Source organism: Apaloderma vittatum, unplaced genomic scaffold (assembly GCF_000703405.1).
Source record: "Apaloderma vittatum isolate BGI_N311 unplaced genomic scaffold, ASM70340v1 scaffold21125, whole genome shotgun sequence".
NCBI classification, from domain to species: Eukaryota; Metazoa; Chordata; class Aves; order Trogoniformes; family Trogonidae; genus Apaloderma; species Apaloderma vittatum.
The window spans coordinates 15,375-38,561 of NW_009715704.1; the positions used below are offsets into that span (position 1 = coordinate 15,375).

Here is a 23,187-nt window from a genome sequence, read left to right on the forward strand (position 1 = left end):
TGAGTCAACAGAAATCTCTCAGTTTTCGTTCAGCATCGGCCACACAGACAGATGGCTGGTGAGAAACATGAAGGACTTGTTCTCAAGCAAAACGTGTGTGTGTGTGTGTGCAGTGTGCTCTGTGGGTTTCTGTTAATGTATCTGTGTGTGCTGGGCATGTGGGAACTCAGTCCAGAGCCAGCAGTGGTTGGGTGTTCTCGCTTTCCCCGTGGTCTTCATGTTTCAGAGTGCCGGCTTCCACCACGGACTGGGACCTGAAAGCAAGAAGACAAGCATGCCAGTGACAGCTGCTGTGGAAGCACTCACCATCCTGGAGTCCCTTTGCTTCATTTTAGGATTTTTGGTTTTGTCCATTTTCATCTTTATGGCTTTTCAGTTTTTTTCTGTGGAACGCTAAGGTATTTGAGGAGCGTTCCTTTATGTCCGAGCAGGGCTATGACTCACTGAAGATCTCAAATCCTTTCAGAATATTTCGTGCTTGGCTGCTATCCGTAATGCCGAACACACTCAGCAATTTGAAGGCCTAATCCTGAGATACCATGAAATCTGCTGGTGCTCAAGGTCTTCCTAGGCAAAGCTGCCTATGCAGTTGCTTACTGGAAAGCAAAGTTATTTGTACAAGTGCTTGCAGGAGTGAGTCTCAGCTCATGCTTGTTACGAATCTTGAGAAAGACAAGTAGATAAATCACATTTCACTAATGTAGAGGTTTAAGGGGCAGAACTTCCACAAGTTACCCAAGATCGATGAAGAAGACAGAATGAATATGATAACAAGGGAACTTCTGGTATGCCTAGTCCTGCAATTTATCTCCTTGTCTATACCTTTGAAGAAGAACTTTATTTAGGGCTCATCCATTTTATATTAGTTTTGGTCTTCAAGGTGGGAAGCATAGTTTACACTTTGCTGCTAATGGACCAAAAAAAAAAAAAGCCCAACATGTAAAAAATGATAAAGTGGATAATTGTGATTTCTTGCAGGGACGAAAGTTGAATGTGCTTAAACTAATGGAAAAATTCAAGACCATTTTATTTTCTGAGATCTGTGTGCTCCAGTGTTTGTTTACTGAGGATGAACTGATGAGTTTATTGTTACAGAGATTTGTTATTCTCCATGTTCTTTATTTTGGACTAGGAGTTGCCTCCCATTTTGGAGCAGGCAGTGAGTTTTAGAGCAAAATCACTGTGTGAATCAGGAACTTTTTAAAAGGGAAGTTTTTCAAAGGTAGGGGATAGAGTCACTTAGGCTAGGTATTTGCATAATGCATTGTATGGTTTTGAAGAGCCAGTTTTCTCATGCATAACTTTTAGAAGTAGGGGTAACTAATTCTCTACAAGATATGTTTGTAGTTCTCAGTTGTTTATTATGGTAAAGTCAGTTTAAGCCTTAGCTATTTCATGAGATTAGATAGCACTTTTCTTTTGATAAGAATTGGTAATAAATTGCATCCTTTGGTACCACAGCACTTCATCAGGCCTGAATACCATGACTGTGAATAACTTGTACAATTATTTTTCTTATTCTTATGCCTGGAGCTTTCATTAAAGCATAATAAAAAATTTGCATTAAAAAAAATCTCCAAAGAGAGATAACAAAAACTAGATGTTCAATGAGAATATTTTAAGCCAAAATTTTCAAAGAAAATATGTTTGCCCAAACATTTTCACGGTGTATTTTTTACAATAATGTGACAAGCATAATGTTTATCTCTGCATTTTAATATAGAAAAGCTGCTGATTCAGGAGATTATGGCAATTTACATATTCCTAGTATGTGGCAGCAAAAACTAAGCATGTGGTTTTGAAACTGATAAAGAATGGATTCAAATCACAACATCAACAGATTTTTATTTTCTTTTCTGGACTACTAGATTAAATTATTACTAAATAAAACTCACAATTGTGCCTTCTGCGATCAGTGCTAATTATCCCTGCTCTCATCTCATTACAGAAAAAAAATAATTCTTGCATCTGTAAAAGCAAGATACCGATTTCTCCGCTGTACTGGTGCTCAGATGCATGCCAGGTTGGCAGCAGCATAATCCCAGAATCTGTGTGCAGGTCCCATACTGCTCCTCTTCACACAAAGCCAAAATAGCTGTAGCATTGGATAAATGCATTGCAGCCCACCTGACCTCCAAATTCATGCCAAACGATTCAAATGCTATGCCCAGCCCTTCTGAACAACATCAAGAGGGATCCAGCTGAGATTTTAGGATCTGCCAAGCTCTGCAACAGAAATCTCTTTTCCTTTTCTGTTAGAAGCTGCTTAGCCCCCTATCCTAAAATAAAAGCAGTTCAGACATCTATCTGAAGGACGCAGTAGTGTTTTGAACAATCATTATTATTTTCCAAGACACCACAAAAAAGGACTTGCTGTTGTGTTTGGATTTCTGTTTTCCAAATGCATCAGTTTGCTGAAAAATGTTTCCAGTGTTGTTTTTGTCTTAAATTTTATGTAGGAAAAAAAAGACAATTACTCAATTTTCAGGAAGGTTCTAAAATACTTTTTTCATATTCTTCATTTTTTGGTAAATATAAAAAATGTTAATACTCAGAAAAGCGTTTTGCCAATATATGTCAATGCAGCTCACAATCTAATGTAATAACACAGTGTGAGAGATATGTTTTAGTGGCCTAGAACATTCTGGAATATATATTCTATAGCTATACTTTACTTAATAACACAGAAGAGGTGATTTGCAGTAGGCCACTTATTCAGCTGACCGGTAAGTCTATTTTACCACTGTAGAAATTAAATTTGAAAGAATGCACCTGTGGTTTCATCTTTTATGTATCACAATGTTCAGTTCAAGGAAAGCAGTAATATTCTGGATATTTGCAAATTTACGTAATATTTACGGGGGTTTGTATGCTCACTCTAGTATTGAACCTAGGGCTAAGCCTAGACTGCTACCTTTTTTATCTGCATTAACATTTTCTACAGAGGATTTCACAATCACATTTCACATTTTTTAGTAGAATCTGATCATGGTCCTTGAAAGTGTTTGGATGTCTAACTTCACTTAATCTCCTATTGAAAAATAAATTGCAGTCAGGCACTAAAGTACTTTTGCCCTGACTAGACCTTGTAATTTGCAGCCACCTTTTTATTAGAAACACCAAAACACTCTCATGCATGACAGTTTAAACCGTTGTGATGTAAAATGATAAATGAGCAGTACAGAACTTTCCTTGTTTGGCAGCCTCAATTTAAGTCTTGGCCCTGTAAATGCTGTGGATGTTGTTCTGTCCCTGCCTTATGGCAAGCAGAAGTTCATGGCACCAGACAAAAATATTTTATTTCTGCTGCCTTGGCATATCAGTGTGTACAAATACTCAATGGAGCGGAGCACAGAACATGAAGCCAGACTCTTCTCGGTGATACCCAGTGACAGGAAAGAGGCAACAGGCACAAACTGAAATACTGGAATTTCCATTTCAACGTCAGAATAAATGATTTTAGTGAGGGAGTGTACAGATGGACAAACATTGGAACAAGTTGCCCAGAGAGGTTGTGGAGTCTAGAGATATTCAAAATCCAGCTGAACACCATCCTGAGAAACCTGCTCTGATAGAAGATCTCTGGAGGTCCCTTCCTCAACCTCTGTGATTCTATGCCCACAGAAATGCCAGCTTCTTCTGCGGGTTGAATGCAACCATTTTGTAATGTTCAAGTTGTATCCAAGTCTTTTTGACCTCTGCCAGATATGAACTAATAAGCAGGAAATAATCATTTGCCTTCTCCTCATATCACTACTTTTTAGTCACTTGTGTTGTGATTTGTCTCACCATCAGGCATCTATGGTCACTCTGTGCTATAAGTGGTACAGAGAAATAAATGTTCTCAGGGTGCAATTCATCTGAGCTGTTCTAAACATAGGGTCATATCATATGATTCATGAGTTACCTACATTCAGGTCTCTGCCTCTTCTGGTGAGTTCTCATCTGTTAACACCAGGAGGAACAGGTTCCATGATTTACGAGGCAATGTTTCCTACATAGCATAGCCGTGACTGCCTCACACTATATATATTACCTTCTATACTCACCTGCAATGTGGCCCATATCCTGTGTGTGCTGCAACTTTGGAATTATAAATAAGTCTATTTGAACTCATTATCTTCTGGGTTTCCTCCTTTATCTGCTAAAGATACTCAGTAGCAAGTTTGGAAGATGCCTGGCTGTGGACGATCTGGTTAAGTTTTAACACAAGTAGACAATTTTTTGTATTACACAGATAGAATCATTGTGTAAGGCCCTGAGCTGGCAAACCCTGTGTCTGTCCTTCTTTAACAGGATATATGCAGGAGGCTTAGCTTCTGTGAAAGTATGATGAGATCACCATGGGCTGGGAGCTAAGTCCAAAGTAATTAACAGAAAAATCAATGCCCATAGACTTTTCTAGCCTAGTTTCCAAGGCTAGGTAACCTTGCATAGGAGAGTAAAATGAAAATGGAAAGAAATGAATTCTCAGTTTCACTTCTGAAGCCTAGGTACCATTTGAGTGTGCTCCATTTAAAGCATCAATCAAATCCCCCATGGTTGTTTTACTGTTCAGCAAGAATATTTGGAAGTCTGGAAAATCAACACTACCCAGCTGTTTCTCCAGCAGGTCAGTCATTTGTTTCAAATGACAGCACTGCATAGGTATGTACATCAATATCTAAGAGAGCAGATGGCTTTATGTGTGTGGTCATTTTAATGCAACTATCTCAAATTCAGTCGAAAAACATGTAAAAAGACTGGATGTGGGCCTTCTGGCTGCACTGGTTTCAGAAGGCTCTTGTTAAGAGTACAGCTGGAGTGAATCAGCTCAGAGGAACTGGTGTCTGTTGGGTGTCAATTTTGTTTCCTATGAAAACAAAATACCAAAATCCTGCCCTGAGCTAACAGTAACTGCCAGCGTATCATGGCGTGCTTGCCTTAAAAGACGTCTTCCAGTTCTCTGATCCCTCATTTTAGGCTTTTCATCACAGCAGCGATGATGTCCTGCAGCCCACAGGAGTGAGGATGTACTACATTTGTGCTGAGCTTCCTCTGGGGGACTTTGTGGAGGAAGGAGCAGGGTTGCATGGTTTTTTCCCCAAGGGCAGTAGGCTTCAAGCTCTCAGAGTGACACACTGCAGCCAGTCAATCCGATCACATTGCGTGACTCTATTCATCTACCTCTCACCTCCCATCTGTTCATTTCCCTCTAATTCCATTCACATTTCACCAGCACCTCAGGGCTGACCATCTCACAATTATTCATTCCCTTTACACAGCATAATAAGCTTTTTAAAAAAATTTTACCCATGAATTTTTGTATTGATAAGGTGTGAGGGGCGTTTCTGTCCCTGTGCTCTTTCCTCCTCATCAGACTGCAGAGGAGGGTGCAGCACCCCAGAGGGTGCTCTGACACACACCTGAAGAGCATGCTCCTTCATCAGGTGGGAAAACTAAGGATTTTTCCCCTGCATATCACAGAAACAATGCAGTTGCAGTGATGTAAAGTAATTATGGGAAAAGGTACTCCTTTATTACTGAAAGCAGTAGAAAATGAAATGCATGGCCCGGGCATCTTGAAAGCTATGTGTGCTCCTGCAGGTGGTGCAGGCAGATGCAGGTGTGCTCTGCTCAGCAGTGCACAACTCCAGCGCAGAAGTCAGAAACTGTGGCTCCCTGGCCAGGCTAACAAGCCCTACTGAAATCTCTTGCTAATGCGACTCTGCAGCTTCTGCACTTGAGCCTGCTCGTAGCTCTGCACAAAGGCAGCGCAATGTTGCGTCTCAGAAACCTGCTTGCAGGGGCAGCTTTGATCCGCCAGCAGCAGCACTGCGAAGAAATGAAGCGGCATCCGTGTCTAGGGGCACAGCTGAGCTGGTAAGTCATCCACTGACATGGTGAATCAAGGGGCAAAGCAGCATGAAAACTCTGGCTTAACCTCACTGCCAGACCAGTGCTTAGCCCACAGGACAATGGTAACAAGCTGCTGCACTTCTCAAACAGGAGCTGGGTTTGTGGCCACCGTGGCAGGCGTGGCCATGCTAGGGAGAGGTCTCCAAGTAGTGCCTTGGCACGTCAAAGTCAGGTGGCAATGGCCTGGGTCTGTGCTTAACTGCATGTGTGAGGAACTCTTTGTGAGTGCATCTACACAGCTAAAGAGGTGTCTGCTGCAGAGTGACCCCAGGATGAGACCCCTCGTCTACCCTGTTCCCACCAGCTCTCTCCATACCCTTCCTCTCCTGACAGCTGGCCCCAGCTGCCTCTGCCTGCTCCAGACTCTGGGTGCAGCTCACCGCAGGGCCTGCACCAAAGAGCAGTAGGGATGACACCATGCTGCGTTTGGCTCAATCCATGGTCCAGTCATCTGTGCACCCTGTCCTGACCTGTCCCTTAGGCCACACCATACCCCAGGGAATGCAGCACACACCTTTTGGAACTTGCGGTAAAAACTGATGGGCTATGACACAGTTCTCAGCTTACTGCAGATGCTCTGAACTGCAAAAAGATGCAGAAATGCTTTATTTGGCATAGCACATACAGTCTTATGGTTTAAGGCTAGGGAGACCCAGAGGAGAGCAAGAGCTGGGCACTATGCAGGGCAAATGCAGCCAGACTCCTCTGGCAGAGGCTATCCATCAGCAATAGAGAGAGTAGTCAGTCTACACCACCAACCATGGAATTAGGATGCACACCTTGGTCTTTTTTGATCCATGTGAATGTCCCTGATATCTCCTTCTCCTAAGTGCCTTCTGTGACACCTTCTGTGTCAAGATCTTCCCTCAGTCACATCCCAAGTCCAGGGCAGAAGAAAGGCATGAGTGGGAGCCCATGGAGTCCTCTTCATTTCCTTTCTCTGCTATAGACTGTCTCCTCCACATGCTTTTTTTTTTTTTTTCTTCTTAGAGATAGAATGAATAGGAGCACCTGCTTCTGGAAGACCTTTAATCCTCTTGGGTGCAATATATCACTATGAAAAGATAAGCCTAGTCATGGAGCCAAAAAAAGACAACACTGCAGTAGCAGTCAACACCAATTTACAGCAGATTCAGTGAAAGCTGCTAATAAGTGTGCAGAATATGCTATCCAAACAAAAGAAATTAAAGCCAAGTAACAAAGAAAATTTTCTTCCTTCACTTTAAGACTATTACACACAAACACAGACACGCTCGTCATCACCATTCATGGTTTTCCTGCTCATCCTTGCCCACCAGGAGTTCTTTCTAGCCCAACAGTTCACAATTTCTTTGCTCAAACACCCCAGTCCTTCACCTCTGCCTCATCTTCCAGTCTGCCTTTTTTACTCCCATGCCAGTGATTCCATTTCCCAGTGTCTAAACCAGATTTGCCACTAAATCAGTCTCTTCACTTCTGTGTGGCAATAACAGGGAAGATGGAGCCCTGAAAGCAAAGGGTCTCAGCTGTCCTACTCCCACATCCCACATCAGAAGTTTCCTGTTGCTAGCAAGACCAGCACTGCAGCATGAAAGCAACCCTGCAGACGTTACTATTAGGCTGGAAAGTCAAACACTGCCACAGCAGGGAAAGCCAAAATGTAGGCTGTGGGAGCAGCAGTCACTCAGCCAGGTGTGTGCAGGCGTTGTGCCCCAGCCCCAGGAGCACGCACTGTTCTTTCTCACAGGGCTCTTTCCTCGCTCAGTGCTCAGAGCACTGAGCTAATGAGTGGCTATTTATTTTGTTTTCTTTTAGCAGTTCAGTATGTGGCTCTGTGACACGTTTGCTGCATATTATTCCAAGCCTCCTCTGAAGATAGCCTTCATTAATTCCCTCCTGAGCTTTTCTGTGGAGTTCATCAACGCAGTACTTGTGTGACTCTTAAATGTTAATTCATTTACTGCCATAGCACGGCTGTGAGGGGGTTTTTTTCTTTCCATTTTGCATGCGAAGAGTTGAAGCACAGTGTGATTAGGGTCTAAGTATTCGTCTAATGTGGGGTGCCCATTTTCCAGTGCTGAGGGTCTTATTTCACAGAGCACTCAGCGTTACATGGCAGCTTGAGTGTTCAAAGCACATGTACCATTGATTTCTGTTGCAGGTGAGCACTGAGTGTCTCTGGAAATTAGACCCCAGAGTCCATAGCTTGACAGGCTGAAAATAAGCAATGTTTAAGTGACTTGCCAGGCTGATGCCAGGGAGCTCGGGGAGAGAGGGAGGGCAGGATCTTCTTCCCCAGGGCTGCACCCAAAAGGCTTAACCAAAAGATCGTTCCTGATCCCCATCAGGTCTCCCCCTAAGCACCCCAATTTGCTTGCTCACGAAGTGTCTTTCCTAGCCCAGCTGCTTCCAGTCCTTTATGCCTGCCTCATCTTTCAGTCTGCCTTTGGGTTCCCATTCCAGTGACCCCAGTTCACTGCTGAATCCTCATCTCTCCGATTCTTCTGCCAGCAACAGGGAGGAGGCAGCCCCAAGAGCATGGGGTGTCTCCAGATCCTGTCTCCATGTTTTTCTGCAGCCTGGCCTAGTGCAAGAAAGATCGTTGTGATCACAAGTAAAGGTTGTAATTACAAAAGTCCTCTGCACCCCATGGCCTAGGCAGGAGATGCACATTGCGGGCATTGAACCATCAACCCAAACCGAACAAGTTTATTTATTCTGGGAGGCCAAGCTAAAGCATGAGGCAATCCTTGGGGTCATTAAATGCTAAAATTAAATATGTTTCTACAGAGCATGTGTGAATTGCCTTTTCAAAGGCTTGTAACTCAGCCAGATGTTGGTGGATTTTTCACAGGGCAGCATAAGATATAAGCAGCGTAAACCCATTTGTTTTATTAAGTGTCATGTCTCTAATCTAAACTACTAAACTTCTGGCAAATTTATAGCCAGATGAAGACATAATTTACAATGCAATATTTTAGGCAGCCTGAACAGCATTGGCTCTGCCATTCCCACCTCCAGCCTGCGTTTGTGCACCCGTGCACCGATCACTGGTAATGGAGTGCTGTGAACAGATGAAACTCATGCTGTCACCGCCCTCAGAGAGCAACTGATTTCCTGCCTTGTCCCAGGGGACCACCAAGCTGTCCATCCATCCCTCCATTCCTCCGTTCAGCTGTGGCTTTGCAGCTCTGATCTCCTTCTCAGCTTCTCTCACTCTTGGCTCCTGAGGTTCTTCTGCATCGTCTCTCCTGCAGCTCCCTGGAACCAGCTAACATGCCAGATTCATTGACTTCTTTCCATATTTCTCTGATGTATTAGGAGAATTTGGGTCAAAAGCTATAAAATCGTTCAACAGCTACTACTCTACGTTGCAAGATAATGCATACGTTATGTGATACACGCATACCCGGGACATCTGCTTTACTGTTCAAACATGTCTCATTCCTAATCTGTGTATGAGGGAAGCATTTCCACAGAAGCATTCAGAAATTATCTATTGTTTGAAATAACTCATAGTAAAATAGTGAATATAAGTCTTGCACTGTAGGTCTCACATATTGTAGAGCTACTTTAACTGAAAGATCACGTGGAGTCTTTCCCTTTTCCCCCAGCATGGGTGGAAATGCACCCAGCTACAAGCAGAGCACCCCAGGTGCCATCCATGGGCAGTGAGAAGTTTTCACACATTTTCATACTGATTTTTATTTGCTGGTATTTTACTACTTCTGCAGTAAATCGGTACTGACTGTGAACCGGCATAAAACATGACCCGTAAAAGCAGAAACATATGGCGAAGGAACATTAAGGTCAAACCAAGGATAACAACTAGAAAGGTCTGCCTTGCACAGCCCAGCTGGGCATATGGAGGAACCAGTCTGAATAAATAAAAACCTTACATATGTCACCCCCACGAGTGGCCCCTTTTGGTTCTAAAACTGTTCCAACCAGCATTAGCATACACCAGTTGTGATACCCTTCTTTCTGGGAGAAGGATCCTGTTTCTGAGAACCAGCAATTAGTTTCAGCAACAAAGTCGTTTGAAGATCACTCCTTTTGAAACTGCACACATCAGGAGGCAATGATGCTAAACCCTAATCTGTACTTAAAAATCCTTTCACTCTAATCTAGGACATAAAAATCCACATGTTCTGACTCAACAATGTGGTATTACAGCAGCTTTTTTTCCCTGCATTTTCAAAATGCCGAATGTGGAGGCTTTTGATCAACTACGAAGCAGGTCATCACATCTTTAGGCACTGAAGTTTCTACTTCACAGTAGGAAAATTTAATGGTGTCTTGATGGTGTCTTAATTGTACATTTTCACAATTAGTGTGCCTGGCTCTACTTTAAAAGTTTTACTTTTAAAGTTTTACCCTAACTTGGAATATTCTCAGTCTCTAATGAGCTCAACTTTGTGATAGTAATGTTCTTGCAATCCATGTTACCCTAACAGTAAATTTGATTAAATTTATCCTTAATTAAACTTTGATTAAATAAATTTGATTCAACAGTACAGATTGTTTGGCCAGAATATATATGTCGCTGTTAGGTAAAATTTCCTCTCTCTGCAGGGCAGTTTTAAATTGCACTTGCTTTTCAGACCTGTTTGCACTGGCAGCAGTTAAAAGCAAGCACTCTTTTGATGCCTGGGAGGGCAGAGAAGGAACAGTCAGCTCCCAGGCTGCGCTTGGTGACTGCACTGGAACAAGCAAAAGCAGAGAAAAGTCTTTGTCGCCTGGACTGAAGATCAAGTTCAGACATCAAGAAGTGACCCAGATGCAGCTCCAGAAAGGCAGATCTTGTAGAGTAAAGCAAGTCACAGGATGGCAACATGCTGCTGCAGGTTACTTGCTGCTGCTGCTGGACCCAAGTGTAAGAGCAAGGTGACACTGGGGAAATAGGAAACTTCAAAGAACTGAGCTCCTTCGGATCTTCCCCAGTCAATAAATCTATCTCTCCAGTTGGGGATGCTTGCTCACTGCCTTTTAGGTACCCAAACTACTACAGGAATGCTTCTTCCACTGTGGCTGGCCAAAAGACTACACCCTGTTGGCATAGTGATGTGTTGAGAGCAGTCTCTGACTCTTTAACTGCTAGGCTTAACCATCCACCACGACTATTCATTACACTGCAGACCCGTATAAAACCTCCAGCTGTTCTAAAAAACAACAGCTCATCAGCAAAAGCTGGCAGGAGTGCCTCAGGCAAATGCTTTGCTTTTGTGGTAGCTCCTTGTTGACTAAGGCACCCCAAGGCCCCTTTCTGACCATCAGGGCTCACAGAAGGTTTGGCCACAGCTGAAAGAGAGGTGGTTTTCTTCTCCGCGCTCCGAATTTTCACAACATTGACATTGCTCTCAAACCTCAACGCTCGTAAGTGACAGGCTGCCTGCGTGGATGCAGATCCTTCAGAAGAGATGGCTGGAGACAGGGAAGGTGTCTGTTGCCATTGCTGCTGCTAGGATTATCAAGCAAATGTAGCTAAACTCCCAGATTGAACTGGTTTTGCCGTTACTGTATTAATGCTGGTTTGCATGTTTATTACCTTGCCCATTTCAAACCTCACTGAGCTGAATCTTAATAAACAGATATATTCTGAATGGATTTTGTTATTGTTGCTTTTTTTTTTTCCCCTTCTGGCCATTAAGACTCATTATGTGGAGTAATCAGCTGGTTTGCTTTGTTTCCCATCTGTTCATGCAGTACTTGGGTTCTGGGATTTTTCCCAGGGTGTGAGATAATACTGCAGATGGGAGTGCAGTTTCCACTGTTTTCATTTTGCCCCGGTGGGACTTTGTGTGGCCTTTGTGGAAAAATGACAATTGCAATGATTTTGACTAAGGATTTTTTATATTATAGAAACTTGTCAGATCCACTGTTTTCAAGATCATGTTGCTAACTAGAGTCAGTGGCAGATTTTTTCTAACAGGATTTTCAATTCTTTCCCATCTACAATACCTCCATTCTCTGAAGTATACAAGGACTCTTTTCTGAGAACAAATCTTGTGCGATTTCAAGTCACAGGGAAAATTCACCCCTGCTTCTCACTGGGGAGAAGAAAATGTACTGGTCCTGTTGCTGTTAAGGGGAACAGAAAGTGGAACCTAATGAGACTTTAAAAGTCAATTCTAATCTCCTGTGACTGCCAGTAACCACTTCATATCAGACCTTTCACTTGTGTATCAGTTAGGTTGTCATACTGACAAGCTGTTTCAGCAACTCACTCTTCTGATGACTCTAGCAAACCTACTTCTCTTATTTGTAACCAAGGTATGCTTTGGTTGTCTTGCACCTATTTGTTCTCATGTGTAAGTAATCCATTGTCTCAAATGCCTGTTCTGTCTCTCCATTTTTTTTTAACCTTCCTATGTTTGCAGAGAACAGTCATATCCCTTTCAACCCTTGCTCTGCAAGGCTGAACAAACCACTGTCTTCAATAGCCTCTTGCTGGAAAAATGTGCTCTCTGCTCTCCTCACTCTCCTTGCAACTCTCAGGTGAACTTGTTTTTATTGACATGCATCTGCCCTGGTCACAGAAGACAAAGCAAGGCTGTCAGTCCTTAGGCAAACATATGGGCATATACCTGCTACAGCTTCACTCCCTCCCACTGCTGCTTGGTATCACATTTTCTCCTGGTCTGCATTTTGAAGCTTATTTTAGTTTTCAGGTGATGACTTCAGTTTGATTTCAGTTACATTTTGGAAACTCCCTCTTTCTTCCCCTCTACATTAGTTTTATTACATAGAATAAGTGGCTACAAAAGTATTTTGATCAGTTAATTCTATTCCATTTCCTGGCATTTTTCTTCCAGATCTGTATTTCCTATTTTGACTTCTCAGCATCTCTACTACTAAAGTTGCTAGACACTGTGTTTGGAGTAAGTTGTGCTTAGGATAAGCTTCTCCCTATGTGTAGGATGGCAGTTTCTGAGAGAGGCCACAAATTTCTGACTCAGAATTGCTGTTATTTGTACTACATTTCACAGGGACATTTCTCTGTGGTCACTGTGCAAGACTCCAAGATATTCTAGCAGCATTGAGCTCCAAGATTAAGAAAGCTTTAACGCAGCACTGGTCCAATGACGTCTCCAGTGAGGACAGACTTGTACAGCTTTACAGCAAGTGGCCACAGAGCCAGGAGGGGCAACCTGCAGCCCTGCTCTTGTAACGCAGCAGTATGGTCCTCTGGGAGCAGGGATAACAACCACTGGTCCCCCAGCCCCTGGAGTAAATCCACCTCTCATAAGTACTGCCTTCCCCTGCAGCTAATTACTGGGCTGATAAACCTGCAGGGCTATCTGGGAAGTCAAAGAGGAGAAGACCCATAATTGCTTAGCAAAGCTTTTCATCCTTAAATCACAGAAACCCAAGAAAGCTCAGTCTTCATTTCACTTTCGGAGGAATGTATGTGCTGAAGAAAGAATCAGCCACATTTTTTGTTAAACCCAACATTTCAGCATACAAGCGCTTAAAAAATTACCATGTTTACTAAGGACTTTGAAGATTTTTCTGTTGTGAGTGTAGGAGGAGGGGAAAAATTTTTAATGGAATTACAGAATTGCTTTAATGAAGGAAGAAAACTATATGGCAGTTGTGAGGTGCTGGAGCGTGTCCAAAGAAGAGCAATGAAGCTGGTGAAGGCTCTAGACAATAGGTCCTATAAGAAGAAGCTGAGGAAACTGGGGTTGTTTAGTCTTGAGAAAAGGGGGCTCAGGGGAACCTTGTCACTCTCTACAACTACCCAAGAGGAGGTTGTAATGAAGTGGACAAGAGGAAATGGCCTCAAGAAGTGGTTTATGTTGAATATTAGGAAAAATTTTTTCATTGAAAGGATTGTCAAGCATTGAAACGGGCTCCCCAGGGAAGTGGTGGAGTCACCATCCCTGGAGGTATTTAAAAGGCATATAAATGTGATGCTTAGATGTGGTGGACCTGGCATTGCTAGGTTAATGGTTGGACTTGATGATCTTTAAGGTCTTTTCCAACCTAAACGATTCTATGATTTTTTGATCACCCATGCCTAGTGTAAACCTCCCTGGATTACCCAGGAATTTCAAACGTGGCCTGAGACTCTTGCTGTGTTAGAAAAGTATGAACCTAAAGAGGCAAGGAGGGGGATCTATAAAGACAGGTAGTGCTGGTAGAATTCGGTAGACCTTTTAATAGGCTTTAGATATAAATCTGACCTGATAAATCTAATAAAGCACACGCTTGTACTTCCTAAGCATAAGCTTTTACCTCAAGTTAGGCCAAAACATAATTTCAGTGGAAGAAAAATCAAAGCAAATACTCACAGGAGAAAATCTGTCAAAGCGGTGAACTTTTCACCTCTAACAGCTAGTAATGACCAGAGGGTACAAGATCAGATGGTTCACTTAACTGCCGAGTAACAAAATTAGGCTAAAACTTAGATCTAGTCTGCCCAGAGGCAACATGACAAATTAGATTCATCCACTTGCCATATTTGTATTAATGCACTTTTGTATTAGTGAACAGATTATAAAAGAAGGCTTTGCCTTGAGGCAAGGTTTTCTGGCACTGAACTCATTTTCAAGCTGAGGTTTTCCCTTGAGGGCACGATAAGACCCCCACTCCTTGCAGCTGCGGATCTGATCCTCAGCAAAGATTTACCTGTGAACAGCTCTTAACACTTTGGATTTCTTTTTATAAAACTACATAAATTGTACAGTTTTGATATATGTAATATTGTAATGGAATATTTCATTGATATATTTCTAAAATAATTCATTGTGTTCCATTACTAATATTTTTTTAAAACCTAAACAACAAAATGTTGTTTTAAAATCTGCTCTCTGGGACAGGCTCTGTAAACTCATCCTGGCTCCCAGTCTTGGCTGGTAGTCAGTAGTGTGAACTACTGACTATGCAGTTGGCCACCTCTCTTCATCCTGTGGCTGCCACCCTCCAAAGGGTCACAGCCCTGAAGTCTTGTGGCCCTGTGAGTCGTGGGACCTACAGCACTTAATGTCAGTGGTACATGTGAGCGTTTGCAGCACGAGGCTTTGCTTTGCAGATGCAGCAGCATGGCATCCCTCTGACCTAGGAGCGAGCTGTGAATCAAGAATGCCTTTCTTTTTCCTCTGAAGATGAAAGACTTCTAAAATTAATTGCATGACATTATGGCTTGTCTGTGTTGTCAGCTTTGATTTTGCTGTGACAAAATGATGGCCGCTCCCTGTCACACAGAGTGACGCTGTGGCTGTGAGCACCGCACTCATCAAGTGGCAGCAGCGAGCGGAAGCATCACTGAGATCTGCATGGAAAGCAGTTATGAGGAGTGTGTGGTGGAGGGCGAGGTGAGTGCAGATGTTACACATCTGTAGGGCACCCGCCATTGCCTGCTGCATCTGGTGTTGGCTATGCTGTACCATCCTCAAAACTAAGCCAAGGCTCTTCCCCTGCTACCAGGGGAAAATACTGAGGGTGACACTCTCCAGGGGTGTAATTTTAAGCGTTCAGAGCTGAATGCGCAACCTCTAAATCTAAAATCAGAAATCTTGAAAGCAGCTCCGCTGCCGTAGCAGGGCTGGATGGAAAAAAAGGGAAGCAGAAGCAGAGGGAGGAGATTAACCCATTTTCCCTTTAGAGGGCAGTGCTGTTCGTCGTACAAAACCTGCACTTCCCAGAAGGTAACACCCTTCTTGTTAACGACTAGGGTGAGGAGCGGCAAAGGAGCAGAGAGCAATAGGGACCAGCACTGAAGGGGTGCTGCTGGCTGCACTACGCCGTACACAAGAGCTCTGATATACTTTCTACAATACTCTGTGCTGGGGCTCATTAATTTCCCCTTGTTTTCATGCACAGTAATCAGACAAGTAATTACGGTTCCATGGAGAGGCTTCCTTTCCCCACCACACCATGAGAGCAGTCCAGGGTGAAGTGCTCCTTACCGTCAGCATTTGCCAAATTACTGCCTCTCTCTGGGCCAGATGAGCCCTTCCTACTAGATTTATTCGAAACCTGTTCAGAGATGACTTCAAAGGCAGTACTAACCTTTTCATGGGTTTGGGCGAGGCCTCCCGCTCCAAGTTGGAGGATGCATGCTTCACGTGCATGGCGTTGTAGGAGGTGTGAGTGTACTCGTTTTCATCACTGTAGTCGGGACCAAGTAGCGTTCGAGCCCATGTGCCCATGTCGTATGGAGGAAGAGTCCCCCCAAATTCAGAGGGCAGGCATTCAGGGTGTATTAGCTGGTGAAGACTATTCAGGTTGTTACCATGAAGAAAGATCTTTAATAAACAAAAAGAGAATTCAAAGTCATCACCAATTTCTTACTTTAAGTACAGCAATAACAGCACTAATGAGGTGTGGAGCGTCATTAGTTGACACTGCAGTTTCATGTGGGAATTTCTGAAGTGCTCTGAGCTGGCTTGGAGGGATGGGAGGAGGGTACTGGCTTTGGGGTGTGCAGCTGAAGAGTTAGGCTGGCACTATAAACACTTCTGAAACCCCTGATTCGTTTGCTTTTTAACACTTTCACTTTCTTAAGTACCAGATCAGGGATATGGAAGTCAGGAATAATGGCTGATTATTGCTGCCATAAGAGGATAAAGGTTTGAATGAAGAGCAGTGAGGAGAAAAGGGCGAGTGGAGCTTGCTGAGAGAATAAGTGAAGAGTAGGTCCTCAGCATGTGAAAGGGAAACTCAGCCTGGCACCCCAGGACTTACGTTTCCCAGGGGGTACCAAGTTGTGCCACCACTTTGTCCAGCCTTGGCGACATCTGGCTCTCTAATCCTGCTTTCAGGCTGATACTACCCTTGTCCTGCCTGGTCAGGCACATGCCAGGGTGGGCTCTGGGGCCTCCTGAGGCATGATCCAGTGGTTGTTTGATAGACTGCAGAGGACAAACGTGTAAGATCACAGTTCATATCAGGTTCAGTGAGGAAGACTTGCCTCTTGTGCAGTATGAACAAATGGCCTTCAGGTATGGGCGTTTTTTGTGGAAGTGAGTTTCCACTGTGTAAAAGCAATCAACTTGCTGAAGGAATGAAACAGGAACATTTTACTCCCACAAAAATAGTTGAGCTGAAGTTTCCCTTACTACAGGTGACCTCAGCCAGACCTAGTAGTCCCTCCACATTACCAATTCTTTATCCTTGAGAACCTCCCATTAAAATGTACCTTAACTTTGTTAGTCCTTGCCTGTTGTTGATTCAATCCACTTCATTGCAAACTCTCAGTTTTAAAACCAGCAGCAATTCTCTGTGGCCATATGAAAAATGTAGAGGGAAAAAGAAGGAAGAAAAGAAAGCAGGCAGCTACGCAGCTGCTCTGGCTGTGCAGCTTCCTATTCCCCCCGGCCACATCTAATTACCCTTTTCCTGGTCTTGTCTTTGAGGAATGGTTTGATTAGCGTATACAGGGCATGGATGTACCAGGGCTGGTTTACAAAATGGACTCCTCCAAAACGAGCAGGAAAGCTGTCCTACAGAAAAGAGAGAAAAGGAAGGCAGTTAATGGATGCAGTGCTTTAGTCCAACAGTCAATAGGATGAAAGTCAGGGGAAGAAGTCTGCCTGTATCCGTCTGCAAACGGGTGCTGGGCTTGCTGGGAGGGGGCAGGAGAGAGATGGCAAAGAGGAAAAACGCCTGGAAATGTTTGCATCAGGTTCCTCTGTTAGCAGGCGCAGTCCCTTCTCCCCTCCACACACTAATGCTTCTGTTGCCGATGATTTAAAGTAGGCTCTCCAGCCATTCAGCCGAACATTCTTTAACTCCATCAGGGCATCTGACTTGGCCGGGATGGGAAGCGAGCCGGGGTTGATGAGCGCTGCTCCCTCGAGGGGAAGCTTTCTAATTTCTCATTGTGCAGCGAGAGGCAGCCACCCTGGTTCCCACGCACATCGCTGCGCACAGCTCACCTTTTCACCCTTCGGCCTCCCTGCCTCCCCCCCTGCTAAAATCATCATTACAATGGCTGACCTTTCGGGGTGAGCAAGCAGCGTATTAGCAGGAGGAGGATGGGTGGGAAACGCTGATAAGTGAAGGTGTAGGGAGAGCTCACCATGACGGCACCATGGAAACTGCCGGAGCCCCGCGCTGGCTCCCGGGCTGTGCACAAACCCCCTCGCCATTAGCATGCAGGTAGCATCCCAACAGGGAGGTGTTGGCAACCACATCCTGCTCCGCTCAGCCAGCTTAATAAAAGAGGAGGCTGCTGGCATGTCTTTAAAGGTTATTGTATATTCTGATGGGCCTTTCGCACCTACGCTCTCCTCTAACAAATGTCAGGCAGGCAGGGAAGAGCCTAGGATTGTTTTTGCATTGCGTAAATAGCGGGATGACTGCTGCTGCTGCCTGCAAAAACGCTTCCAGCGAGAGAAGTGCCTGTCTCTCCCCTGCGAAGAGAGATTCTGATGAAGCCGTCCGCACCCTGCACATGCTCCTAACCCCTACAGCTCAGTGTGTAAAGGCAGAGCATAATCAGGTCTCTTCCTTCAGGGCTTTGGCTTCGGGACTCAGGCAAGTTCATTCCCCTGCAATTAGCACAGGGTGTCCTGGGGCTTCCTCTCACCTTCTGGAGCATCAGAGATTGAGCACAGCTGGTGAGGATATGGGGTAGATTTGTGAGACGATATGGAAAATCCCCTTATACACCTGCTCAATATAGCTTCTGTGCTGCTTCAAGGTCATATTTTTTTTCACCAGATTTAGCACTACACAGGCATCCCACCACCTCCTACCACCCAGGGCAGATTGGCAGGGCTTTCTGTGCTCTTTAGTACTGGCTGTGGATTGCCCTGACAGTCATCTTAGGCAATGTTTGTAACCATCCACAGACAATAAGTGATAACTCTTTCTTTTTTATACATTAGTGTAGGCTGCTTACACCTCAGACATGTCAGCTGACCTAAAATCATTACAAATCTCAAGACTGGATGCTCAGTGTAAGACTAATGGGTAGTCAGGCCAGCATACAGGAGGCCAAGCAGAGTAACATAACAGGTGATGCCATTTTAAATCCCTATGAGATGAGCTTTTTAAGGATGCTCTTTTGAGGTGTTCATTCATGATAAAGAAGAGTGTATTTTCATTGCTGCTAAAATATTCATTAGAGTTTAGAGATGCTGCACTGGCTGATATAAACTATTGCAGTGCTTGGCTTCAGCTGAGCTGTGCTGAGAAACAGCTGCAGAGAGTCTGAGCCCACCTGGAAAAACATTGACCAACACAAGTGTGAAGCCCTAAGTGAATTTCTACTCTGTGATAACCTAAAATAGAAGTTTAGAGCAGACTAGAGACAAAAATGCCCATCTCATGCAAAATTTTTTCAGTTGCTTTCAAAAATATTCAGTTGCTTTCCTCCCATATGGGAACGAAAATTTGAAGATTTGGTATTTTTCACAGAATATTATTTTAAAAACTTTAACAATTTTAGAATATTGTTGTTGTTGATGGTGATGATTATTAATTCTGTATTTGTCAAGCCAGTTGCCACAAGCTGTATTTCTAAGAGATAAGTTCTGGACTCCTTTGGTCTTCGGGGCTGAGCTACGACAGCTGTTCCAGGTTGTACCATAGCAGCATAGTCAGTGTAGAAGATATATTCTGAGTCCAAAGCAAAGGACAGTAAAGAAATGAGAGATGGGAAGCAGAGGAATAACTTTAAGACACAGACATTTACACCGACCTGAAGAAGAAAAATTGTTTTGCCTTCTCGCTGGAACGCACAGATGATATTAATCACAGCCTTCAGTGAGAAATGTCAGTCAGACTTTATTTCCAAGGGTGAATAGGGTTTTTTTAGAACATGTTGTCTAGTCTTAATGTTACTACATTACCCATAAAGTTCTGAATGCTGAGAATTATAAGAAACAGCCAGAGGTTTAAACTGGAAGACTGCCTCTGGAAAAGGTCAAGTAAGGAGAAGGATATAGAAAATATATATAGAAATATATATAGAAAATATATATTCTCTCTCTATATATATATAGAAAATGAATTTTATATCCTTTCAACATAGATTTTGAGTCCATAAACTAGATTCTATCTGGTACATCAGCAGATTTAAGTGTTACAGGAAAGCCCCTCATATAACAGGTTTTTTTTAAAGACAATTGTGGATTTTTTCCACTCTAACATACACCAAAAAAAATGCCTTGAAAAGGCAACATGATGACCAGGAAAAAAAACAGCCACCAAACCCCCACTTTTTTTGTGTGTGTAACATCCTGTTAATTTTTATTTCTTGCTCTGTTAAGCACAATAGGCTCCATTTGACCTTCATCCCTCAGTCCACCAGCATTTGTAAGGCTGTCAATTAGAACAAGGACAAAGACAAAAAAAAATTTAAACCAAAGAAATTTGATATGGGAATCATCCAGACACTGTTTGGAACTGCAACATACCAATTTTGCAGAAGTCCCTAATTAGAGCAGAGCTGTCTTGGAAAGAAAAGCTCCCGTCTGGAGGTCTGCCTTGCACAGTTCCAGGAAGATGTATGAGACATTTCCCACCCCACTTAGTGTCTCTGCTGCTTTCCCTGGGGCAAGGTGAAAGTAGCTGAAATTGATTTTCTGCTGGAGAGCTGTTGCTTTTAGGAATTCTCTTTTGATTTCTCATGCCTTGTGATTCCTTGGGAAGGTGCAGTTTATAATGAGGTACATTTTTTGGAGCCTACTCTGAGATGGACCCTGGGATCATGGTGCCTTTCCTTAACCTGATGCCTTCTTAAAAATACCCAATCCTCATGAAGTATTTACGTTTAATTCCAATAAAACATAGCATGCAGGAACCGGTCTGATTATTTGTAGGTGTTGTGGGTTAGGGCTGGACTGGGCACTAAACACAGACAGACACTCTCTAACCCCCTCGCCCTCCCCAAACGGGAAGAGAAAGGGAATGAGGCAGAGAGACTTACAGATTGGAAAAAAAAAGAAACTGAAAACAGCTTTGATGAATATGGAAATAATAAAAATAGTGCACTATATACATATATAGAGAAACGGTACTGAACCTGACTTCCCCCCACCAACAGCAATCCTCACTGATGCTGCAGAGCAGGTGGCACTAGGGAAGCCCCAGGCTCGTTAGCAGAGGGGAGCTGGATAAACGGAGCTGGATTCAGGAACTCAGGATTGGGATCAAAGGCAGAAGATTGGATGGAGTCCTCCCTGGACGCCAACCATTGCAGAAAAGAAGAAAGAGGAATAAGACCTATACCCTCGTGATATCTCAGTTTTATACCGAATATGACATATATGGAATGGAATACTCCTGTTGGTCACCTGTCCTGTCTATTACTCCACAAAGGTGCAACCTTTTACTTCCTTGTGACCCCTCTTACTTCTTGGCACCCCCAGCATGGCACAGAGGAGCCAGCAGTGTCCTTGGTCACTATAGGAGTAAGTATAACCAGGAGCCTTTCTGCATCCCAGTCCCAGGCAGTAACTGTAGACATCAGGTGTTATCACTGCCAGTAGCACACACTGTCTGCAAAAACATGCTACTGACTTCAGAAAGTGCAGCCTCTTAGAAGAGATGGAACTGAGAAGCATAACTCACTGAACAGAATTGGTTCTGTTTAGCTCAAACCAGAACAGCGGGCACTACTGTCATTTTATCTGAAAACTAAGCTGGATGTATGTTGTATGTATGATGTGTGTTTCTCAGAGGTGAAATTGCAGTGTGAGTGAATACATCCAACCCAGTGCTAATCTAGCTTACTTGCTACTCAGCAATATCAGCGAAGAAACAGTGAAAGGACTCCAGACACGTGCTTGGGCAGCTGGCTCACTCCAGAGTCAGACCAGGTCATCTTCAACAAGACCTGAAGTGAACTAAGCCAAGGAATGTATCTAACCATGCTGCAGTGGCCCCTTCATGAAGCAGTGTAGGCAAACCTAGAGAGAGAAAATTGTCCAGAGGGGCCTAGCTGTTCCTGTTGATTGAATGAAACTGATGCCATAGATGGGAATTTTCTTTCGCTCCATTTGTCCTCGTTTGACTTAATGTATTTGTTTGTTTACTGCTTTCAGTTGTTCCCCTCCACATTGCCCCAAAGAAGAGAAATAAATGTACACTTGAGTGTTACAGTGGAGCTGCCACAGACACTCCATGTTTTGTTTCAGACTGGAGAAATGTCTCGAAATTTGCAGATCAGAGGAAAACGTTACAGAGATCATCGTTTCTCTTCTCTGCTCAGACCTCCTGTGCAGGAAAATTTCTGAACTGAAATGAGTCTGGGACTGAAAACCCTCGGTACATAATGTTCTGCTAAATGGCTCTGGAGTGATAGCTACGAGGTGAATGAGAGACAATTTTTCACTATTTCTGCCTGTTTTCGTCTTCACAGCATCTATTTCTTTTGGCACGAGTATACATCAGAAAGCTTTTAGTGTTCTGTTGTTCTGAACTGCCTGAGAGCTAAAAATCAAGATGATCTTCCAACATCTCCTCACACCAAACTGTCTCAGAAAAATTAGGAATAAATTAGGAATAAATTAGGAATAAATCCAACCTGATGCTCAGGGCCAATCTTTTTGAACTGCATGAACTGGCTTCATAGACAAATTACCTGAGTTCAAAAACCAAATTATAGCATATTTATAGGTTACAGGACATCTGAATCTTGTGACACAAACATTTTTAAAATGCTTTCATAACTTTTATCCTTTGCAATCAGAAAAGGAAGCACACATCTTGTCATCTAAATGCACTTTAATCTCAACCATACTTGCCAGTTTACTGCAAATCAGCATAGACTCCCCTTAGAAAGAAAATAATTTCCCTTATATTCGGAAGATTTCAATCATAAACAAAACTTTTTAAACCAGAAGGTCATTTATATTGGGGATAAAACTAGCATCTTCATGCCTGTACACTCACATAATCGGTCCCCATGGTAGATTAAAGTAGTTTAGGAAGATTTTATTAATAGTTCAGTGATAGTTTTTCCACAGAGAGTTTCTGTGTATGATTTTAATGGATTAGCACGATGAGGGAAGCAGGCTTTCTGCTCTCCAACTCTGGATCCAAATTCAGCCTCTTACAGAGTGGCAGTGGTTGAAAGTTATGGTCCCCCAATTTAACCACTTTTTCACATGTTCGGTAAGTTGTGTCTATCAAAACCACGTTCCTGAGCCCAGCTGAAGGAGCCCCTGATGCACACTGCACAGGCTGGGAGAGGAGGTGAAGCCCGCATTGCTACAGCTCCAGCTTCTAATTTAATGCAGTTCCTGAGTGTTGAATGCTTAATTTGGGAAATCCTATGGGTAGAAGGGGGTGGGAGGCAGCACCATCAGGGCTGGGGGCCACAGGGACCCCAGGACCAGGATGCCTCCGTGC

The 23,187-nt window shown here is 43.4% G+C and overlaps 1 protein-coding gene across 1 annotated transcript; it reads right to left on the reverse strand.

Annotated features, from left to right (window-relative positions):
• Window positions 1-166: 166 nt before the first annotated feature.
• On the reverse strand, window positions 167-17,975 carry LOC104273825 (clavesin-1-like). The gene is made up of 4 exons (XM_009869269.1): window positions 17,763-17,975; window positions 17,217-17,327; window positions 15,895-16,130; window positions 167-254 (listed from the first exon to the last, which is right to left on the reverse strand). Exons 1-4 carry the CDS (start codon window positions 17,973-17,975, stop codon window positions 167-169), a joined length of 648 nt encoding a protein of 215 aa, XP_009867571.1.
• Window positions 17,976-23,187: the final 5,212 nt, after the last annotated feature.

Coding starts and splice junctions, on each gene's coding strand:
- LOC104273825 (XM_009869269.1), bottom strand. CDS start 17,975: ATGGCGAGGGGGTTTGTGCACAGCCCGGGAGCCAGCGCGGGGCTCCGG. Junction 16,131..17,216: donor AAGACAAGACCAGGAAAAGG/GTAATTAGATGT, acceptor TGTTTATTAAAG/ATCTTTCTTCATGGTAACAA. Junction 255..15,894: donor TCGCCCAAACCCATGAAAAG/GTTAGTACTGCC, acceptor TCTTGCTTTCAG/GTCCCAGTCCGTGGTGGAAG.